This window comes from Centruroides sculpturatus, unplaced genomic scaffold (genome assembly GCF_000671375.1).
Source record: "Centruroides sculpturatus isolate CEXI.00-Female unplaced genomic scaffold, Cexi_2.0 scaffold345, whole genome shotgun sequence".
In the NCBI taxonomy this organism is placed as follows: Eukaryota; Metazoa; Arthropoda; class Arachnida; order Scorpiones; family Buthidae; genus Centruroides; species Centruroides sculpturatus.
In genome coordinates this window covers 81,483-101,757 of record NW_019384515.1, presented here as the reverse complement: position 1 = coordinate 101,757, position 20,275 = coordinate 81,483, and the positions used below count along the sequence as shown (strand labels likewise).

Sequence of the window (20,275 nt, the reverse complement as noted above, 5' to 3'; positions counted from 1 at the left end):
GATTATATATGGAAAGCTTAGGGACAGGAGACTCCGATTAACTATATAAGAACTTCCAGTACAAATCGGAAGTTATGTTATTTTAATTCAAAACTTTTCTTTTGAATGGAATTTGATAGATGATCGGCACGACTCAATTGTTAACAGGAAAGGTATGATGTACGGGGTAAGACACTACTAAAATTGAAAGCACTGTGACGAAAATTGCAATCCGACATTGTGACACTGTCACTAAATAATTGCTCGGTTTAAATAAGATTATATTAGATAATAATCGAATTCACTTACCGTTGGATTGGCCAAGGTCCATCGCTCTGGGGGACCGGGATCGAATCTGGAACCTCAGAAATTTTTCATGGAAGTCCGTCGGGTCTCACCATTCGGTGGTCCTGGCAAACCTACGATGGGTATGGAAAAAAAGGCCTTTGTAATGCTTTCAAGGAGGAAAGAGTTAAAATCAAACACACTTTTTATTTGAAAAAGCCACACTTAATATGCAGCTTTATCTTTCCTCGATTATAACAACATTTAAAAAATAATAAATTATTAAAAATTAGCATATTAACCGAAATTCATTTGGAGGATTCCTTGGACTCCCGGGAGGACTTTCTACGAGAAATTGTTCCCTATTTAGGCGTTACAAACGTGAAGAAATCTGGAAAACTTCACCTGATCAGCCCTTTGGTTAGGCGCGAACCCACTACTAACTACCAACCAATGTTTGGTGGTTTTATCCACTCTACCATTAGTGGGCAAATTGTGTATAGCTAGCTACCTACAAAAGTCCATTGTATAAAATAAAAGGTTAATTTTTATCAAAAGAAAATATCTTGTAAATAAACAAACTGTGTAAAATGTTATACACAAACATCGATTTAAGGTTTTCTATGTATATATTTAAATTTAAGTTTTATAGAAAACATCGACAAAAGCCATTTTTACAGTTGTATTTTAATGGCACTTAATATTATTTACTTCCCATTCATTTAATTAACTTTAATATAGTCCATTATTTAATTAGTAAATTAGTTAAAATACAAAACATTAAAGTAATTCATACGTTCACTTTAATAGATTACTAATTAAATCATTTTACACAAGAATTTTTTTTTAATCTGTTTTGAATCGCATTCAAAGTAAATACGATTTCTAAAGAGAAATTCTTTCGAAATTCCATCCACAAAAAAATTTTTTTAAATGAAAAATTATTCACACAATAAAAATCTAAAGAAAATTTAAATCATCTTTGGAATATCAAAACAAAGAAATTTCTCACTTTCCAAAGCTTCTATTAATAATAAAATACGAGCCATGAGCATCAAACCTTAAACATTGTATAAGGTAATTTATGTAGAAGTAGCTTTACTTGTTGGTTCATAAAATATAAATTCTGAATAGAACGTTTAAAACTTTGAATAGGGAGTTTGAAGTTTTAAAAAGGTGATAAAATTTCTTCAAATTCAGCGCAACCAATTTTAAACTCTCATACCCGTGTAAATTTATTCAGAATATAAAACACACACAGAAAGCAACGTGTGGGTTTCAACATTATTACACTTCCCACTTTATGCACAATGTGCAATAAATTCATTTTCGATTTCGAGCGTAATCATTTAGGACATTCATGAATATTCTAAACACCGGAGTAATGTCGATGCACTTCATTCAACGCGTATTAAGGTAAATGTTTCTAGTTCTATGATAGTATTGAACTATTTATATCAATACGAATGCACGATAGAAAATTTTTTTTTATGTCTGTTATTCTCCTCGCGTGACTATGAAACGTCCCATTTACATTGCTAGTTAATTACATGAAATTTAATTTGCATTATCTATCGAGCGAAATATAATTATTATTTTTTTTAAGTATTTCATTGGCTGTGATTGATGCAAATATTTTTATTATTTGCCATTTTAAAGATAGAGGGAAGAGAATTCGATAGACTTCACTTTGTCGAAATTGACTTCAATTCGGTTGATTTTTTATTAAATTCCTTTAAAGTTAGAGAATGGTGTGACTTAACAATGATATAAGTGTCTTATTCTGTATAAATTTTATATAAAATTGACAAATTTCAAACATAAGTGAGCTAAGAATAAATCTTATTTTCGCATCCAGCTATAATTCTTTCTGCAAAAGATTTTTTCTTTTTGGAAAATCAATAAGATCAATACGGAGTGAGAGAATAATATGACATCTCATATATTTATATCTCGCATGTTGTTATTATGTGTTTGTTACATTATACGAAGTTTCTAACATAATATTAAATAAACCCCTTATAATTAATTAGGATGGAGATGATTAATTTAATTAATACCGTTTCTCTCTCTTTAGCTGCCTCCCTCTCTCTCTCTATTCGTAATAATTAGCTTTAATTAATGAGAGTATATAACTATAATTAATAAATTTAATTATATATATTTTTGTTATATTATTTATTTTTCTGTCGCTGAAATTTACAATAGCAATTCGCCTCGTGTGAGTCGTTTGTAATAAGACTTTTTGGCATTACCAAGTTTCTATTTTAGAATTCGATCGTTTTAATGGTAGAAGATGAGAATCCGAAAAATTTACTTTTGCAGAAAATTTACATTTAAATCAGAAATTGGAAAATCGGTGTCCAAACCAGGCGAGAAATGAATCTTTCGCTTTCTCGCTTATGCCAAATGTTATTTGTCAAGAGAAGTAAGTAGCTCGACAGCGTGTGAAACTTCAGAAAACTTACACATTTTAATGTGTCCGAATAAATTATTTACATCCATTTTAAAGAAAAATAGACTTGTATTACGTAGAATTCAAGAAAAGAAAAAAGGAATTCGTATAATGAGGCAACGTATTTGTCTTTTTCACTTTATTTTTTACGTGATGCTCTATTGAGATTTCCACGAGTTTTATTAATGATCTGCTATTGCCAATATACATTTCGCTTGTGTTCCTCATCAATTTGTTTAGAGTAACATTAGTCTAAAGATTTTAGCTCTAATCGAATTCCTGTTTCTATTTTTTTTCTTTGTTCGTTTAAAAAAAAACGACACGAGTTAACATAGATTTATATTTTGATACATTTTATGGATATTCGTCTATTGATATCATAAGTTTCTTGCATGTTTCTATTGATTAAGTTGAATATAACGATAAAATTTTTGAATGTTTACGTGTTTTAATACGTGCAAACATTCAAAAATTACGTGTTTGATATCCTATTAGTAGCATATTTTAATTAAATCAACACTACATTTGTACGAATTTTCATTTGTAAAAATATAATATATTAATTTAATAATAATATAAAATAAATTTTACACGCTATACAAATAAATTACTCGATATTACGTGTTGTGAACACTAATTTTGTAACATAATTTAGGTACACTCCTCATGAAAGTTCGTGGTACCAAAGAGAATCATCGACTGGAACTGTTCAGTTTCCAGATAATACAGCCGAAGACGAAAGTATAGCTCGAATAGCATCAACATTTCCTACAGACAGTGTTCAGAGTTCGAATATCCTGATAAATAAGCCAACACCACTTATCGAATTAGAAACACCAACAGATACCGATCCAACTCCAGCCATGCCTTTATTACCAGATATGCCCAGTAGATCCAGGAAACTATTAGAAGATTTAGGAAGCTCGCCCATCGGTAGTCAGGCGGGTAGAAGCGAAACAGGTAAACCAAGCTGGATAATATTTATTTTCTATGTAAAAACGTTTAAGTAATTGAATAAAGACGTGATTCGTATAACACGAAAAAATAGGAGGGAGGGGTGCAATTTCCTTAACAACAAATCGATGACTTTAGGGTTTAACGAAGAATTTTGATGGATCAAATATATATAAATAAAGTAGCATTTTTTTGGATTAAAAATTCCGAAATTTTCTGAGGTTTTAATAGATTTAAATTCTTATTTATTTATTTTTTTTTTCCTAAAAATTAACACGCAATTTAAAGCCAAAACGTTACATTAATTGGAATGTGTTGAGTTAATTGAGATGGTTTTGGTAAATTATTTAATTAGCCAATTGAGTTGATTGTACGATGTAGACCGACTTAATTTAATAATATTAGTTAATTAATTTACAGTTTTTAAAATGATTTAAATTATCCATTTTACAAAAAAAAAACATACACACACACACAAACAAAATTGATAATTAAGATTTCACTTACAATCAAATACTTCAAAGTTTAAACGTATTTTTAAGGGCATCTTTTTTATGTTTAAATACGAAAACAATACTATAAATTGTAATACAATTATCACGTTGATTAATATCAATAGATATTATTGATATAAATTAACGTTTTGAGAATGTTAATAACTTAAAAAACATTGAAAAAAATTTCATAAAAAAATAATTTAAAATTTTTAATTAAAAAAGGAAACACCAGATCGAATATAATATTAAATATTTCCTATATAAAAGAATAAATTAATTTGAAAATGACATAATACATTATTCTATTTTTTTAAAGGAAAAAAAAAACTTTTAATCTAAAGAGAAATATATAAATATTATTTTTTTCTGGATCTCATTGATCATTATTTTTATTTTATTTTTTATTTTTCTCGCTCGTCAATTTTCCTTTTTTTTTATATCTTTTTTTTAAAAAAAAAATAAATTAACAAATGCCGAGAATCCTCGAAAATTGAGATTGTATCAGATTTTTTTTTTTTTTAAAGAACCACTTGGGAAATAAATGCTATTAAATTTTTATATATTTAAATTTAAGTATGAAGTATAAAAAAAATAATGTTTTAAATATTAGTTAACTTTTTAAATTTATTATTATTATTATTTTTAGTTCAGACACAGTATGTCAGACAGTGCGGAGACACAGATAAACAATCTCACATTGATACAGAATCAATGACAGACAATGCATTATTAAGACAAATGAGGAAAATGCAAGTAAGAATTTTTTATTTTTCATTCATATTAATCATTTTTTATCGTAGATTTAAAAAAATAATAATATTATTATTTACAGAGACAAACTGTGATCAGAACTCCTCAAAAATACGAATTTCCAGTTAAAAGAATTTTATTAACTCGAGATCCGAAAGATCGATCCGTTAGCGGTAAGTTTTATTTTGAATTTTCCAAAATAATCTATCATTATATTAATTTTAATCAAGAGAATGTATTGGACTAATGTAAAGATAAATTATTTTTCTTTTTCTTCTTTGTTATTCTTCTAAGTTTTTTTTTTTTATCTTCTAGTGGAAATTTCTCTTAATTAATTCTGTACTCGAAATGTTTCTTTTGAAGAAACTAATAGACATATCTTCCTTTGGAGATTACTTCTATAATTAGACCAACAGAATGATAGCCAATTTGTTTGATTCCATCCAAACAGTCTGGATCGTCTTACAATAACTCTTCTCTCTTCAGAATAAGATAAAAAGGACAAAATAAACCGTAAACAAACTTTTATTACCGTAATTATCTTCACGTATTATTTATTATAAATGATAGGGGAATTTTTAAATAAAAGTTTACTTATAAAACACAACTCTCAAACTTTCAAAGATAATTCCACTAATGATAACGAAGAGGAAGAGGAAGAATTTAGAAATCGTAAAGTTTCCTACGTTAAATATTATATATATATATATATATATAATTTATTTTAATATTATTCCGCATTGATTTCATTTTGTTAGAGGAAGTGGCAAATTTTTAACTAGAAAGACTATCATTCCTTGAGAGTCTAACTGAATAACTATAGAACGAACTGGTGCGCTAATCAAGTTTCCGGATAAGAAAACCGACAATACCAGATGTTAAGTCGATTTTTATATATATATATATAGCCTATATTTTTTTTTCTTCTCTTTCTACAAGAGAAATATTTTTAGAATCTGTGACCTAGCAACACCTGATTCCGACACCGTGTACAGAACTGAGAGCAAAGAAATCAAATCCATCTGACGGTTGTATAATGATCAACAGAGTTCATAATCAATTTTTACATGAAGTTAAACAGAAATTCGATGCTAATCTCTAGCCTTGAATGATAAATATAAACGTCGTTCCATATTAATAATAGAGAAACACGCTTCCTCTTCGATTTAGTAAATATACAGAATTTATAAAATTTCAATAGACGAATTGCAATTTTAATTTAAAATATAGATTAAGATTTAATACTTTTATTAAAGTAACTGGAAACTTTACCAATTGAATATTTAAAATAGAATATCGTCAATTTATTATTAAAAAGTTTTAAAATAATTTTTTTTTTTTTTTACTGTTTCGAATGTTGATGTAGTTCCCTGAATCCCCTGAACTTTTGTAGTTAATTTACATAAATATAGTTACAAATTAATACAAAATTGCATACAATTGAAGATTGAAAGGTTTTTTTTAAACTTTAAAATGTTTAAATTCCTTTTAGTGAATGTCATTTCGAGCAAAATCGACTGAAACTTACCATTTTCTGCTTGACTTTAAAGAGATGCCAATTTTGGGCACCTCCATTTTGGTATATTAGTTTGAGAAAATGACGTATGTTACAAATAGGACTATTTTTTTAAACCTTAAATATAGAAAAATAATGATTTAAAGTTTAGTCAGAAAATACTTCGAAAGAAATTCTTATTCAAAGCATTATCTGTGAAACTTTTGATCGATTTTTTTTTCTTGTTTAAGGAATCGATTTTTTGTTAAATTTTTCACAAAATATGGTATTTTTTTCGATATAATATCGACGAAAATACCTAAGCAACACTTAAGTTTATGATGATAAAAAAAAAGAAGATATTCTCCTGCCCGGTTAATAGGAACATTGGTCCTTAAATCAATGAATAAAGTTTGCAACAAATTTAAGTATTTTGCTACAAAGATCTATTTGTAAGCATAATGAACTTAACGTATTCTATCGGCGGAATTTATCTTCCTTTATTACATTCGGGTAGAATCATTTGGAATTCGTCCAACTTCCAAGAAACTCATCCGACAATAAAGATCGAAACTGCCAGCTACATAATTCCTACATACTTCAATCCCAACGCCATTCTGATTCATAACGTAGGAAGCAAGAATTACTATGCAATTTGCAGATTGGCATTGGTTGCTTCCACACAAATATTTAGATCTCGAATTTTGCAGTAGAGGTTTCTAAGAAATAACTCGGAATCTCTTCTTTCTTAGGAAATGGCCTCGGAATGAAAGTGATCGGAGGGAAAGAAATACCCGGTGGAAATGGGCTTATGGGAGCTTACGTAGCTAAAGTGTGTCCCGGTGGTGTGGTAGAAACACTAGGAGAAGTCAAGGAAGGTAGATTTTTTTTTTTTTCTTCTTAAATTCTCAATCCGATATTCGATAGAAAACCCTGGTTTATTCCAGTCGATTTTCAGGTAATCAGGTATTAGAATGGAACGGTGTTCCCTTAACCGGAAAAACTTACGAAGAAGTTCAAAAAATTATTTCGGTGACGGCCGACGAAGTCGAAATCGTTATCAGAAGGTGAATTTAATTATTATTAATTATATTTTCTTTGCGTAAATTTAACCTCGAGATTACTGTTTCAGTGACTTCAATATGTTAGAGCCGATGAGTTCGAATCAGAGCATCAGTCCTCGAGACGGAATTAGTCCATGCTCCACTCCATCCGATTCGTTGAAAGCTGGAACTCCCGGGGGTCGAACTCCTTCACCTTCGTCTCTCTCCGCTAGGAAAATAGGTTCGCCCGCCAGCACTCCATCTTCGATCTCCACCCCTACATACAACAACGTAACTTCTTCGCATTTAGCAGCTGTAGATAAAGGTACGATACACACTTTCGCCACTTTATTAAGTTTAATAATTAACTTACGTTTCATCAAAACGTTCTGCTCTAGCGCAGACGAACAACAGGGAACACTATCGAAGAACTACAGGTAATTTATCATCTATTATATTGTCTCTATTCTCTTCTACCTATGTGTATAAATCAAATGAATTAAACATTTTTAATTGTCAGTGCAAACTTTACCTCGCTACGTAGGCAACCATTTCGCAGCTCATCCCAGCATGGAACATCGTGACAGCTGATGCGTAAAATATCCGCATGAAAATAACCTACTTCTATATGCCGCTGTGAGTTACAAGCTTCGTTTACGAATTAAAACATTTACAATAATGTTCGGAAAAAGAATATTTAACCTAAGGTTAAATATTTATTTAAAAAAATAAGAAATTCGCCACGTAAGCTTCTGCTGTTGCAGCTATTGCTTACCGACATCGACTGAATGTGAAGGCATGAGTTGTTTGCTTATTTTCAAAAAAAATTCGCATATTCAGAGATATATTTTTTTGTTTAAAAAGCTTAAACTTTAAATAATTTAGCTTTAGCGTACTCTTTCATATACTGCTTTTCTTTTAGGCACAAAAGTTTAACCACGATTAAAATGCCAACACGACAAAATATTACGTTATAAAAATGGTCCACTTTATCATTATATAAGTATAAAGTTAAGATAATTATTAATGAAAAAAAATGAATTAATTTCTTTTTTATAAACCAATTAATTTTTCTGCTGGCATTTCAGTGATCAGAAGATATTGGATGTGGTGAGAGGCGGTTGAAGATGGCTGTGATTTGCTGATTTGTTATATCATATAGCGGCTCTACGTTATGTTAAAGATCAATAGTTTACAACTAGTTGGTGAATTGTTGCAGTTTATCCAATCATTCCCGTTGTTTTAGAAAGAAACGATCAAGGTGCTACGATTGTCAAACATATCTCCTGTTACCTGACCATTCCGAGGGTGATTTGTTGATACCTCGCGGGTCAAAAGATTACGTTCTGTTTACGGTGTGTCGTCCAAGACTTATTAATAATTCAAATGTTTTGCACTACGTGACATTCTCACTTTGATGTTGTCTCTTCCTCACATTATAGCGGTTAAGTGAAGTACTTTGTTTAGTAATTATTCCCGAATTCCGGGGGATTTTACTTTTTTGCGTTACATGTTCATATTGCTGAATGCCATTGTTGGCTAAGTTTTGACGGACCCACGAAATTACATATAACCTGTTGTTTCTCTAAAAACGATTCATTCTGTCGGTTTTGACACAAATAAATTTATTAATTCAAATTACTTTTTTGTTTGTTTCGTTCAAATTCTTCTCTTTCGTGACGTGTGTGAAAGAAGAGACACAATCGCTCTTTCATCCGAAATGTAAGCTTTGTTATTGTTGCACCTCTTTAAAACTCGCACACCTGTTTTATTGTGCGGAATATAAAAGTAGACAGAGACCATAAATAATTCATTCTTTCCTATTAAAATATCGTTGGAAAGGAGTACAAAACATAATAATCTTAAACAGTTTTTAATATGTTACAGAAAATACAATATATCAAACCAATAAATTAATGATGTGTCAAATACAACAAGCGGAAATCCGATGTACAGGTATCAAAGTTATCGATTTTCTATCCCTGTTCCGCTATGCTGCATAAAATCCCGATGGTAGTCGCTACATCCTTAGATGACCTAAGCTGACCCGATATCGACGTCATCGATGTTTTCGTTAATATTCAAAAGTGTCGCTTTTTCTCAAGGATAAGCTGAAGCGAAATCGTCGTAAAAAGCAGGATTTCTTTTCCCTTGGGCAGTTCTAGTTTCTAGAGTCTTAGCTCCTTTCTTACCCCTTCCGGTTGCTTGATCCACTTCTTTAAACACGGAAAACACCGTTGACAGCGAATCGGTATACGAGAGTTTTTTATGCGGAAAGACACCATATTTGTGAATGGCGTATAATTGTGGACAGAAAATACCAATGAGGACCGCAGCCGCCGTAGCAATGGGGGCTAAACTAGCGGCAATGTGTCTATCTCCGGTATTTGTTAGCATCCAACACGCTACCGCCCAACCGATAAAAACTGCTAAACAAATAACGGACGTGGCTATCAGACTCTTGCCTTCCGTGTAGTTGTAGGGCACGTTATGCACGGATAAGGTTGTTAACACTACCAGTAATAGTAAAACAACGATGTACACCTGAGATAAAAGAATATCACCTCTGGACATAACACATCGTACTTCGTCTTCGGCAACCACAATGAACGGCGGTCGTAATATCCACCATTGTACTTCTAAAGCCAACTGTAAACCCACTATAAACAATAACGTAAGAACTTGATTCAGATTGCTGACGCTTCCGCCTAATCCTATAGTCTTTTGTGATCGTAAATGCATAGATTTCAGCAATAAAACGCCGAAACAGTAAGAATAGGCCACATTCGGTACCAATCTCTGCAATCCGCATATAAATGAAGACGGCTTAAAAAGCAATAAAGTTGCCGCCCCGTATAAACTCAATACAGATAAAATTTGCAAAATTCCGAGTAATAAATTACTCTTTTTTAACGTTCCTTCACACATTTTCACTAGAAGAAAAACTAAAACGTATAAAGCAAACAACACGCCGACTGCTGACAATCCTAAAATGGTTAGAGCCCAGGGGCGCCCTATCCAAGATGCCAAATTCGATTCTTTTATGTCGCGCACGTCGATAATTTCTTCCTTAGGCTCTTCGCTAATCACAACTGGAGGATTTTTACTCTCTTCGGGAATAACGTTTGCTCTCGGATGATTCATTTTTGGCTCGTGATGACTCGTTAACGAAACCGATCTCAGACTCGATTGAGATAAATGGTTCCGATACAGATCGGTCTGATCGAATTTCTTGATTGCACCTAATACATTCGGATCGATAACGAGACCCGAATCATCGCTATACCATCCGATCTCTTGAGATTCTCCGCTATTTAGAATCCTCAATACGTATCTAGTAGTGGATAAGAAGCCATCTTTGCTAAAATGCAGTTTGTTACCGTCTAGTGCCGAAGCTCCCGTGCCGTGTAGCGTGTATCCCACATTTCTAATGGCTCTATTTATATAAGAACTCAAAGATTTTCTTAAATAAAGTAAACAATCCGTGCCTCGTCTACAAATTCTGTTTTGAACGTTTTTCATGGCTGCAGCCAAAGACCAAATAGCTTTGACCGTGTTGGAAACGTCTCTTTCTAAAGAAGAATTGCGGATTTCTTCTACGTGTATATGTTTCTTTAAATCCAACGGATCCTTGTGTAAAGACAAATTAGACTTTTTAACTAATTCGGCCACTAAAGGGTGATCCAAAGATTCTTCTTCTGTCAGCAACTGGCGAAAATAGCTATGATATTCTTTAATATAAATAGAATTAGGTGATAGCATGAAAACTTTGGATAAGAGATTAAGTTGAACGGGATTCAAAGTTGCTTTAAGTTCTGTTGATATATCAATGGGTGTTACGATAAGCCAGTATAGAGATTCGGCATCCTCGGGATCGAAATTTTTTAGAAGTTTGATGGCCTGATGAGGGGAAAGCAAAGCCACGACTCCTTTCGGCGATGCCTGAAATCATAAAAATGCAAATTATATTTTAATTTACATTTAAAATTCGAATATCTCAATCTTTTAGCATTTCAAACGTTACAAGTAACATTGATTTATATGAATAAAGGCAATACCAAATGCAAGATTCTTTTAAAAATTCGACTACTTTTAATGATACTGCAAAGCACTCATCTATATATTTTATATTTTACATTCCTAAATTTATTGTATAGACTTTAACATCTAATTTATTCAAAAATTCTAATTATGTTGTTTTTCTTTTTAATTTATATTTATAATAAAAACTTTATTATGCTTTTAAAAGTTATTAGTCAAATACGTTGTTGAGGCTGGTCAAGTAGCGTGAAGGATGCGTGTCACGAATACTTTAGTGTACACTCGTGACATCAATAGAACAGCTTTTCATCAAAAATATAAAAGAAATATAAGAAACCAAAATATATTTTTAAGAGAGAATTACTCGAATGAAAATAATCTTCTGGAAGAAATACACTTAAAAAATATATATATATTTTAATTACTTTATAAATAATTTAAAAGTAAAAATATAGAAGATCTTTGAAGTCAGATTAATAAAAGATTAAATCCTGTCTTTAATTTTCTCTTCAAAACTAATTAATTATTCATTTCTAATTTAATCACGCAATCGTTTCGAAATAAAATAAATAGAAAAAAAACTAATTTTTTCTTTGAAACAAAGCCTTAAATAGACATAATCAGAGTGAGGTACGAGCTACTTTAGGAACCGAAACTTTGACTTTCAATGGGATCTTTAAGAAAAGAATATTTATCGGTCCTTCGAGTAGCATCTACGAGTTTCAATATAGTTTTAAAGAGTAAACAAGATCAAATGTAGAATATTCTTAATACAATTGATATCATTAAGAGTAAAAACATCAGTTAACAGAATGATGGTTTGTGACGATGGCTCGACTGAACACCATTAGTGAAATTAGCTTCATTCGCTTCCAACGACGACGTTGTCATGGTACTGTATGTTTAATGGCCGAAATCGTTACAGAAATAACACGATCCACATTACCTAATAGAAATTCACTAATGTCCGCCACAACCATGAATACTTTTATGTGCTTTTTTTGGCCGATCGGATTACATATTTTATGAATGGTCGGGATGCGTACGGCATTACCAGCTCTAATTTTACATTATCACTAATTACAATAGGCATAAAACTTTCTTCGCTTCTCTTAATATGATATTATCGAGGATTGTTAAGATATAATCGGAGAGGGGCACATTAATAGACTATGAAATTAGTTAATGCATAATAAAAAAAAAAAATTGCACATATATATATATACACCTTATATGTATCCAGTATATCGAGCATGGACTCGGTAATTGGGACTTCGTTTTCTGTCGTCACCGGTAATTCTACAGTAATTACACGAATTCCAGCCAGTTCTGCTTCTTCCCAAAAGGCATTTCCCAATTGACGTTGTTGCTCGTCTGCAACAATAACGGCCACGTCCCATAATTCAAAACGAATTAATGTCGTTACTATTGCCTGAAAGTTTATAAACAAAGAAATTTCCGTTTTATATTGAACCAAGTTAATCTCGTTTTAATCTTAATAATAATATACAAATAAATTTTCAAATTAATTCTTAATAATAAAGATTACAATATATATCAGTCGGGTTCGAGTTTAATTTCGTAGATTCGACCGTAGAAAATTTACTGATAACATAGAAAATCGTCTGAATTTTACGGTTATCGTCATTTCTTCTTGTTTCGTGTGTAGAATATCGAAATGGAGCGATAAGTCGAGTCGTAAAGCATCGTCGGTCACCAATAAATTCCGAGACACAAAACTCCATTTGAGAATGTAACGCGTGCCGAAGAAATAAAAAAAAAATTCAAAAGATAGGTCTACTTTACTACGTTTCTAATCCTAGATGATGTAGTTCCAGTTTTTCCAAGCTTCCGAAGAAAAAAAAAAATTGCTTACTACAATCATTCCTCGCATGATAGACTGCAAGAATACGTTGTATAGAGTCTATAGATGCTCGACATAGCATAGCATTGGTTTGGTTCGCTCGAAATGAGTCTAAAAAGAATTTATAGTAGAAGATAATGTTACACGCCGATCTACTCTTACGATTTATTATTAACTGTAAATATATGCCGTAAATGAAGTATGCCACGTAAAATACATTTAAAACAAAAAATCAATTTTTTTGGGGGGGGGGAATTTAAATTCGCATTTCATTAAACTTGCAACTGAATAAAGTAATGTTTTGTGAATAAAGGTAAAAAGAAACCAACATTTTTGGATTATGTTTACGGCTAAATAACTCTGAAAAATGATATTTTTCTACCGAATATTGGAGGTATTCTTTTATCGACGCAAGAAGCAGGCTGAACGTGTCCAACATGAGTTACGAGGCGATAGAGCTGTCGCATTGCGATGTTTTCTAGGCCACAGGTGTCGTAAATGTAGATACCTGCAATAAAAAATAAATAAATAAATAAAGTTTCAATTGAAAAGTCTCGACGAATTATTCCACTTCTCGTCTACATAACAAGCTTTGATCAAATGACGTGTACTTCCTTCCATTAATCTTACTTTACAGGAATCAATGTAAATTTATTATTTACTTAATGAGAATTTCGATGTTGGCATGGTGAGACTTATTAAGTGTTGAATAGTCGATTCGCCTTGGAATAATTATAAGCAATCTGCGATAAGTTTCATCAAAGAACCATTACAACTCGAACAATTCGATAACGTTAAAGGCAATTTACATTTTTCTTTCATTTCTTTAACGTCTGATTGATCTTATCTATCGCATAATCACGTTCCATTCTAATTATATATATATATAATTGCTTACCTTAATAAAATAATATTCTACAATTTCTTAAGTAAAAATAATATTTTTTTCTTTTAGAAAATAACTACTTTTAAGAAACGATTCGGGTATATTTACTACTTCATCAATAACAGTGTACTGTACAGTACACTTATACGAATGGCGACAGGGAGACGTCGTGTTAAGTAGATGGATGAAGTCAAATAAATTAAGGAAATCTCTTTGAAACTTCTAACAATTTATATTATTATATAAAGTAAATATTCTTATATAAAACAATTTTAACATTTCGAACGGTTAGAGATGAAAGATAAATATATATTTTATAAAATTGAAATACTCTACTATCCATTGAAGCTTGAAAAAATGTTAAAAATAAATAGTAAAGTTTCATTTCTCTTCAATTTTCTAAGTTTTATCTGGAAGAAAAATTAAATAATTTATAAAATTGCTCCCACAAGAAATGAATTTTCGATAGAAGATTTTTAATATAATTCTTTATTTTTTCAATAATATCTGTTTTACTTTGTTTTTTTTTCATACATTCGAGTGGATAAAATAGAATAAAGTTTTCATATTAATCACGTTTTCAATGGTGTATGAACGTTTACTAGTGACAATCAATTAAATTGGATCATATCATAACTCAGAATGGACAATGCTTTAAATTTTAAATAATGGAGATCAGTTAAGTACATAAGTAGAAACGTCACCGAAGTAAAATAGAATTTTATTAAGGTAAAGTTTTCTATTTTAAGAGCAGAAACGTATCTCTTCTCTGAATTGATATCTTCCTTAACATATCCAGTGGAAGTAACTTTCGTTAGAATTGTACCCATATAAAAGCAACAGTTTTCCTACTTTGCCTTCACAGAATCGACTATAAAAAGAAGATCGAAATAAATATAAAATGTCGGAATGTAGAAAATTACAGAAAAAAAAAGTAGAAGAGAGAATAAAATACAATATACTTTTCAATTTCTCGTTAGGGAGAATAATGCTCAATTAGATTTCGTATCAATGAATTTCTCAATAGATTTTCTTTTACGAATACGTAGGCAATAGAAAAAAAAAATTTCTCACGAAATTACTAATTAGATAAACTGTTAATTATTCAAGAGAATTCAAAGTATTAATTACAATTTACATAAATTAACAAGAGAAAGAACTTAACATAAAGAAAAATACATTTTTAGCCACTAAGTATGAATTTGTTAACAATTTTTACTTTTCTTGCTGTTATATAGGCCTATATAATAGGAAAATATGGAGATCGGTCAAAGAATACCCCTCTAAAATGTTTATTTTTGGATTCGGGACGTTGAAACGTCAACAAATGTAAAAAAACGTGGAGTTTTTTCTATATGTGTGGACGTTAGTGTGTCTGGAAGGACACGACTTTGTTCGCCCACTTTGAAGCTTAATAACTCCTGTGCCTTTTGTCAAAACTTTCTGAAATTTTGCAAAGAGGTTTTGATATTAAAGGCATTGATACTTTTAAATTTTGGTGGTTANCAAACATATTTATGTAGCTAAAATTAGTTTTAACTAATGTTAAAAGTTAAAACTAGTTTTATCTAAAGTCAAAACATATACAGCAGTAAATTAACTAGACAAAACCGGTTTTGTCTAGTTAAAACTAGAATTTACTGTAGTCAAAAATGAATTTGAGTTAAAACTAGTTTTAACTTGACAAAACGGGTTTTAACAAAGGCATTCAGTATAAACTAGTTTCAACTAGTTAAAACGCGTTCTAACTAAAAACGGGTTTTGACTGTAACATATACATTAAAATAGTAAAGGTGGTTTAATGAATTATGTAAATGTTATCATTTATGTAATGATAAAGTATATTTACATTATCTTAAAGAGAATATTAACTTATATTGGGCGTTACATTATAGCGTTAATGTTTAGTATATTAATGTGAAATGGTAAGAGTTCGGTAGTTGGTAGTAATTAAAACAATTACGTTGGGATTTAATTAAGGAGAACATTATTGTTGATAGCGATTTACGTCTCTAAAAGCTTACTTTAAAAGATCTGTATTATATTTAAAAAAAAGAGAGAGAGAGGAGCGTTATAATATCCATAGTTAACACGTTTCTAGAATTATATTTATGAAATTTTAAGCGTTAATAAGATTTTATTCTTTAAAATTAAAACAATAAATATGCTTGATAAATTTTAAATGAAGTAACATTGTAATTTTTGTTTTAAATTATTTTAAAAAAAAGCTGTATATAAGCCTAAAATAATACAGAACCTCTGAACAACGACCACTGGCAAGAATATAAGAAATTGTCCTTGTTTAGAGGTTATTAAAGCATTTGAAAAAAAAGAATTTAACAGATAAATAATTCATATTAATGAATAATAAAGTATAATTGATTAAGAAAATGATTTGGATGAAAGCACAAATTGAGATGTTTTCCGGAAGGATGCGAAAGCAATTGTATTTCATCTGTTGAGCGATATTTCTCATTAATCCAACACTTACTGGAATGAGATGAGGGAAGATAATTCACGCTCTCTACCTTGTTTATCTATGATAAATGTTCTTTGGTTATAAATAATAAGTTAGGATATATCTGTGCTAAATTATCATAGGCTCTTTTCCTTTTCTAACTTTTTCCAAAAGAGCTTAGTATAGAGAATCCTTCTCTGAACACTTTACTGTTTAGAGAAGTTATAAGAAATTATATAAATTTATTGTTTCAATTAAAACATTACGATAGTATATATTTAATACAAGATATATTTTTCGGAAAGTAATTTATACTTTTCATTAGACCACGATTAAAAACTTAACTGTAATGACATTTTCTCTATCATCTTCATCACTTAGTAAATACATTATCATTAACTTTGCAGTAAAAATAATAAGAGTTTTACATTAAAAATAAAATCGTATAGAATTTAAAATGTTTTTTTCATGTTTTAAATAAACGTGGACAACATTAAAAGCTGGAAAAAAACTGTATTTTAATTAATTAAAACACATTTTTCTAACTCTAAAAGCGATTTTTAATTTATTGCTTTAATTTTTCTCCATGAAAGCCTGTTTCTTTTAATTAAAGATATTTATAAAAATAAATAAATAAAACATCTGATAATTTTTTTTTCTATTTACTAATTATTAACTACATTTATGGGCGGTTATTTTATCTCTTACAATTGAGAAAAACTGACAAAATAATTTTTCGACGATTAAAAATTAAAAGAAAAAATTACACGAAGTTATTTATGTATCGAAAAATAATGAAAAAAAAAATTATTAATGTTAAACTCATAAAACATAAATTAACATAACGTACTTTAATACAAAAAACAAAAAAAAACGTTGCTAATTGGATTTTGGTATTTTATGATCTCAAACCTCATTTAAACGTGGCATGAAAAAGAATTCCCATCTCATCCAATGGCAATTTTATCTCTCGCATCTTTAATAAATATAAAAAAATAATTTTATTTAAATCGAAAATAAAATAATTAAAAACAAATTTAACATTTTAAACCATCAACATCATTAACAAAGTTCATTCTATAATCATAAAAAGAAAAGAATAAAAGAAATCTAATCCGCTCTAGGCTAAACGAATGAACCTTTTTTTTTTATATATATTTTATATATAATATATTGCTATAGTAACTCGAATATAGTTTAAAATATTATAAAATTTAATTTAAAAAAAACATTTCCGAGAGATTTATTATTAATTTCTTCCTTTAATTGTAAAGGAAGACGAACGATAGTCATAAAAACAATTCAATAATTAACGCAGTTAAAAGATAAATTTATGTAACCAGACACTATTTATGTTTACTTTCTGAACATTATTCTACTTAAATTTAATTGAATAAATTATAATATCGTGTAAAAATATAAATTCTTGACTTATTAAAATTTATAAGTGGTAATTTAGTATTTCATAACCTTCTGAAAAATAAGATTTAAAACCAAAGAAAAAAACTAAATTCCCTCTTCTGTTACTAATTTGTTGTCTTAAATAATAAATGAGTCGAAGATTATATTTTAAAAACTCTTCTTCTATTTGCATATATTTAATATTTAATCATATAAATTAGTTTCTTTCATCGAATTATCATCCAGAGTTATAAATAATCTCCGTTTAGTCAATTGAGTATAGTGTGGAATGGGTTTTAAAGCTACGTTTGAACAAGTAAAAATATCAATTTTTAGAGAAGAAAAATGTAGTTTAAATCTTGCCAACGTAACTATTCATCCGAAAGAATATCTAGAAAGAAACTCTGGCATTTTTGTGACACGAAGAACGAATGAGAGCAGAAAATGACCTGTAAGGTCAGTAAATCATGTTAGTGAGGCGAGTTTCATGGTTAAAATTTATTCAGTTTATCAACCAATTAACTAAGTTCAAAGGCTACTTAACCCAGAATCATTCATACCATTGTTTTAAACGACTTCTTAAATATGGGAATTTAATCCATAAATTTAAATATCGGTAGGAAAAGTATTTTAAAATTAATTATTTTTACGAGAAAGGCGGTTTAGAAACGATTAAATTTAATTAACCCGATATTCATTTATTTTCATCGTTATGCAACGTAGACGTGTGTATGTGGATGATGGTTATCTTATTTATATTGTAATTATTTACCTTATTATAATAAAGAATAGAATCTAATAAGGTGTAATTATCAATAAAGTGAGGGAGAAAGTGTGTAGGAATGATAGAAAACGTCCGTCTGTCGAAGCGAATTTCTATTTTTCGAAGGAAATTAATAAGAGTTTACATACTTTCGTTCGAATTTCTATCCGAAATAAAAGAAATTTAAATTTTATTTTTCAATAAATATTATAATTATAAAAGTAAGGAAATTTAGAATGCAAACTCATAAATATAGGCCTAAATTAAACACAGTAAGAAAGTAAAATCTATTAAGAGAAGAAAACGTTTAATTTTCAGTTTTATACGAATTAAATATTTATAAATAATTCATCTAAAATTAATTATTTTTGTTTTAAATTATTTTAAAAAAAAGCTGTATATAAGCCTAAAATAATACAGAACCTCTGAACAACGACCACTGGCAAGAATATAAGAAATTGTCCTTGTTTAGAGGTTATTAAAGCATTTGAAAAAAAAGCAATTCATGAAAAAATGGCCGTCGTTTAGAGGTTGGCCGTTATTGCAGTTTCGATTATATCTAATCGTATTATTTATAGAATTAAAATAATAAAACATAATTAATTATTAATTGCTTTATTATAAATTAATCTTCTACACTTTTGTATCGCTGGTAGATTAGGTGGGCAGAAAAATTGATAAAACAGGGAAAACAATATATTATAAAAGGATCCCACACACAATTTCCTGAGTAATTCTTTTGATGGATCTTCTCTTTGTAAGAGAAAATTTTCATTTTATTTAAACTTATTAGAAAGGGAGATAATAATTTCACTCCCTTTATAAACTAAACAAGAGTAAATTCCTTTATTATCATATTAGAATTCGTTTTCATTACATCGTTTAAATCGATTTAAATACTTGGCAAATTCGGGTTAATTAATATATTTAATTGCCTATTAATATATTTAATTGCTATCGGCAATTTTAAGGTAAAAACACGTGCTTTTTTACAATTAATTTACTTTACCATTCGACATTATTTTAAATGTATATATATGTTACAGTCAAAACCCGTTTTTAGTTAGAACGCGTTCTAACTAGTTGAAACTAGTTTATACTGAATGTCCTTGTTAAAACCCGTTTTGTCTAGTTAAAACTAGTTTTAACTCAAATTCATTTTTGACTAGCAGTAAATTCTAGTTTTAACTAGACAAAACGGATTTTAACAAAGACATCCAGTATAAACTAGTCTTAACTAGTTAAAACGCATCCTAACTAAAAACTGGTTTTGACTGCAACACATAGAGTGATTCGGGGTAAGATGGTAAGCAAGGGAAGATGCCTAATTTTTGATATTTTCAAACGGTGACGTCACATATTGTCATGTATTTGTATGATGAATCGTTGGGCCAATATTGAGTG

The 20,275-nt window shown here is 29.6% G+C and overlaps 2 protein-coding genes across 5 annotated transcripts in view; one reads left to right on the top strand and one right to left on the bottom strand.

Moving 5' to 3' along the window:
• Positions 1-9,096, top strand: part of LOC111622542 — a 71,222-nt gene extending 62,126 nt beyond the window's left edge. The window contains exons 9-17 of one of the 4 annotated variants that reach the window (XR_002756288.1): positions 3,375-3,679; positions 4,817-4,923; positions 5,003-5,093; positions 7,168-7,293; positions 7,374-7,482; positions 7,548-7,783; positions 7,862-7,895; positions 7,979-8,094; positions 8,547-9,096. Coding sequence is in view for 3 of the 4 variants with exons in the window: in XM_023364944.1 (XP_023220712.1) it covers positions 3,375-3,679; positions 4,817-4,923; positions 5,003-5,093; positions 7,168-7,293; positions 7,374-7,482; positions 7,548-7,783; positions 7,857-7,895; positions 7,979-8,049 (1,084 nt within the window). In the remaining variant the exon portion in view is untranslated. Of the gene's footprint in view, positions 1-3,374; positions 3,680-4,816; positions 4,924-5,002; positions 5,094-7,167; positions 7,294-7,373; positions 7,483-7,547; positions 7,784-7,856; positions 7,896-7,978; positions 8,095-8,546 lie in introns of all 4 variants that reach the window. The other 3 variants (XM_023364944.1, XM_023364945.1, XM_023364947.1) reach the window with 3 other exon arrangements.
• Positions 9,097-9,350: 254 nt separating this feature from the next.
• LOC111622554 overlaps positions 9,351-20,275 on the bottom strand; it is an 18,294-nt gene continuing 7,369 nt past the window's right edge. Inside the window, exons 3-5 of the mRNA XM_023364967.1 lie at positions 13,723-13,871; positions 12,728-12,931; positions 9,351-11,400 (exon numbers count right to left, since the gene is read on the bottom strand). Of these exons, the coding sequence (XP_023220735.1) occupies positions 9,559-11,400; positions 12,728-12,931; positions 13,723-13,871 (2,195 nt within the window). The 3' untranslated portion in view covers positions 9,351-9,558. The remainder of the gene's footprint in view (positions 11,401-12,727; positions 12,932-13,722; positions 13,872-20,275) is intronic.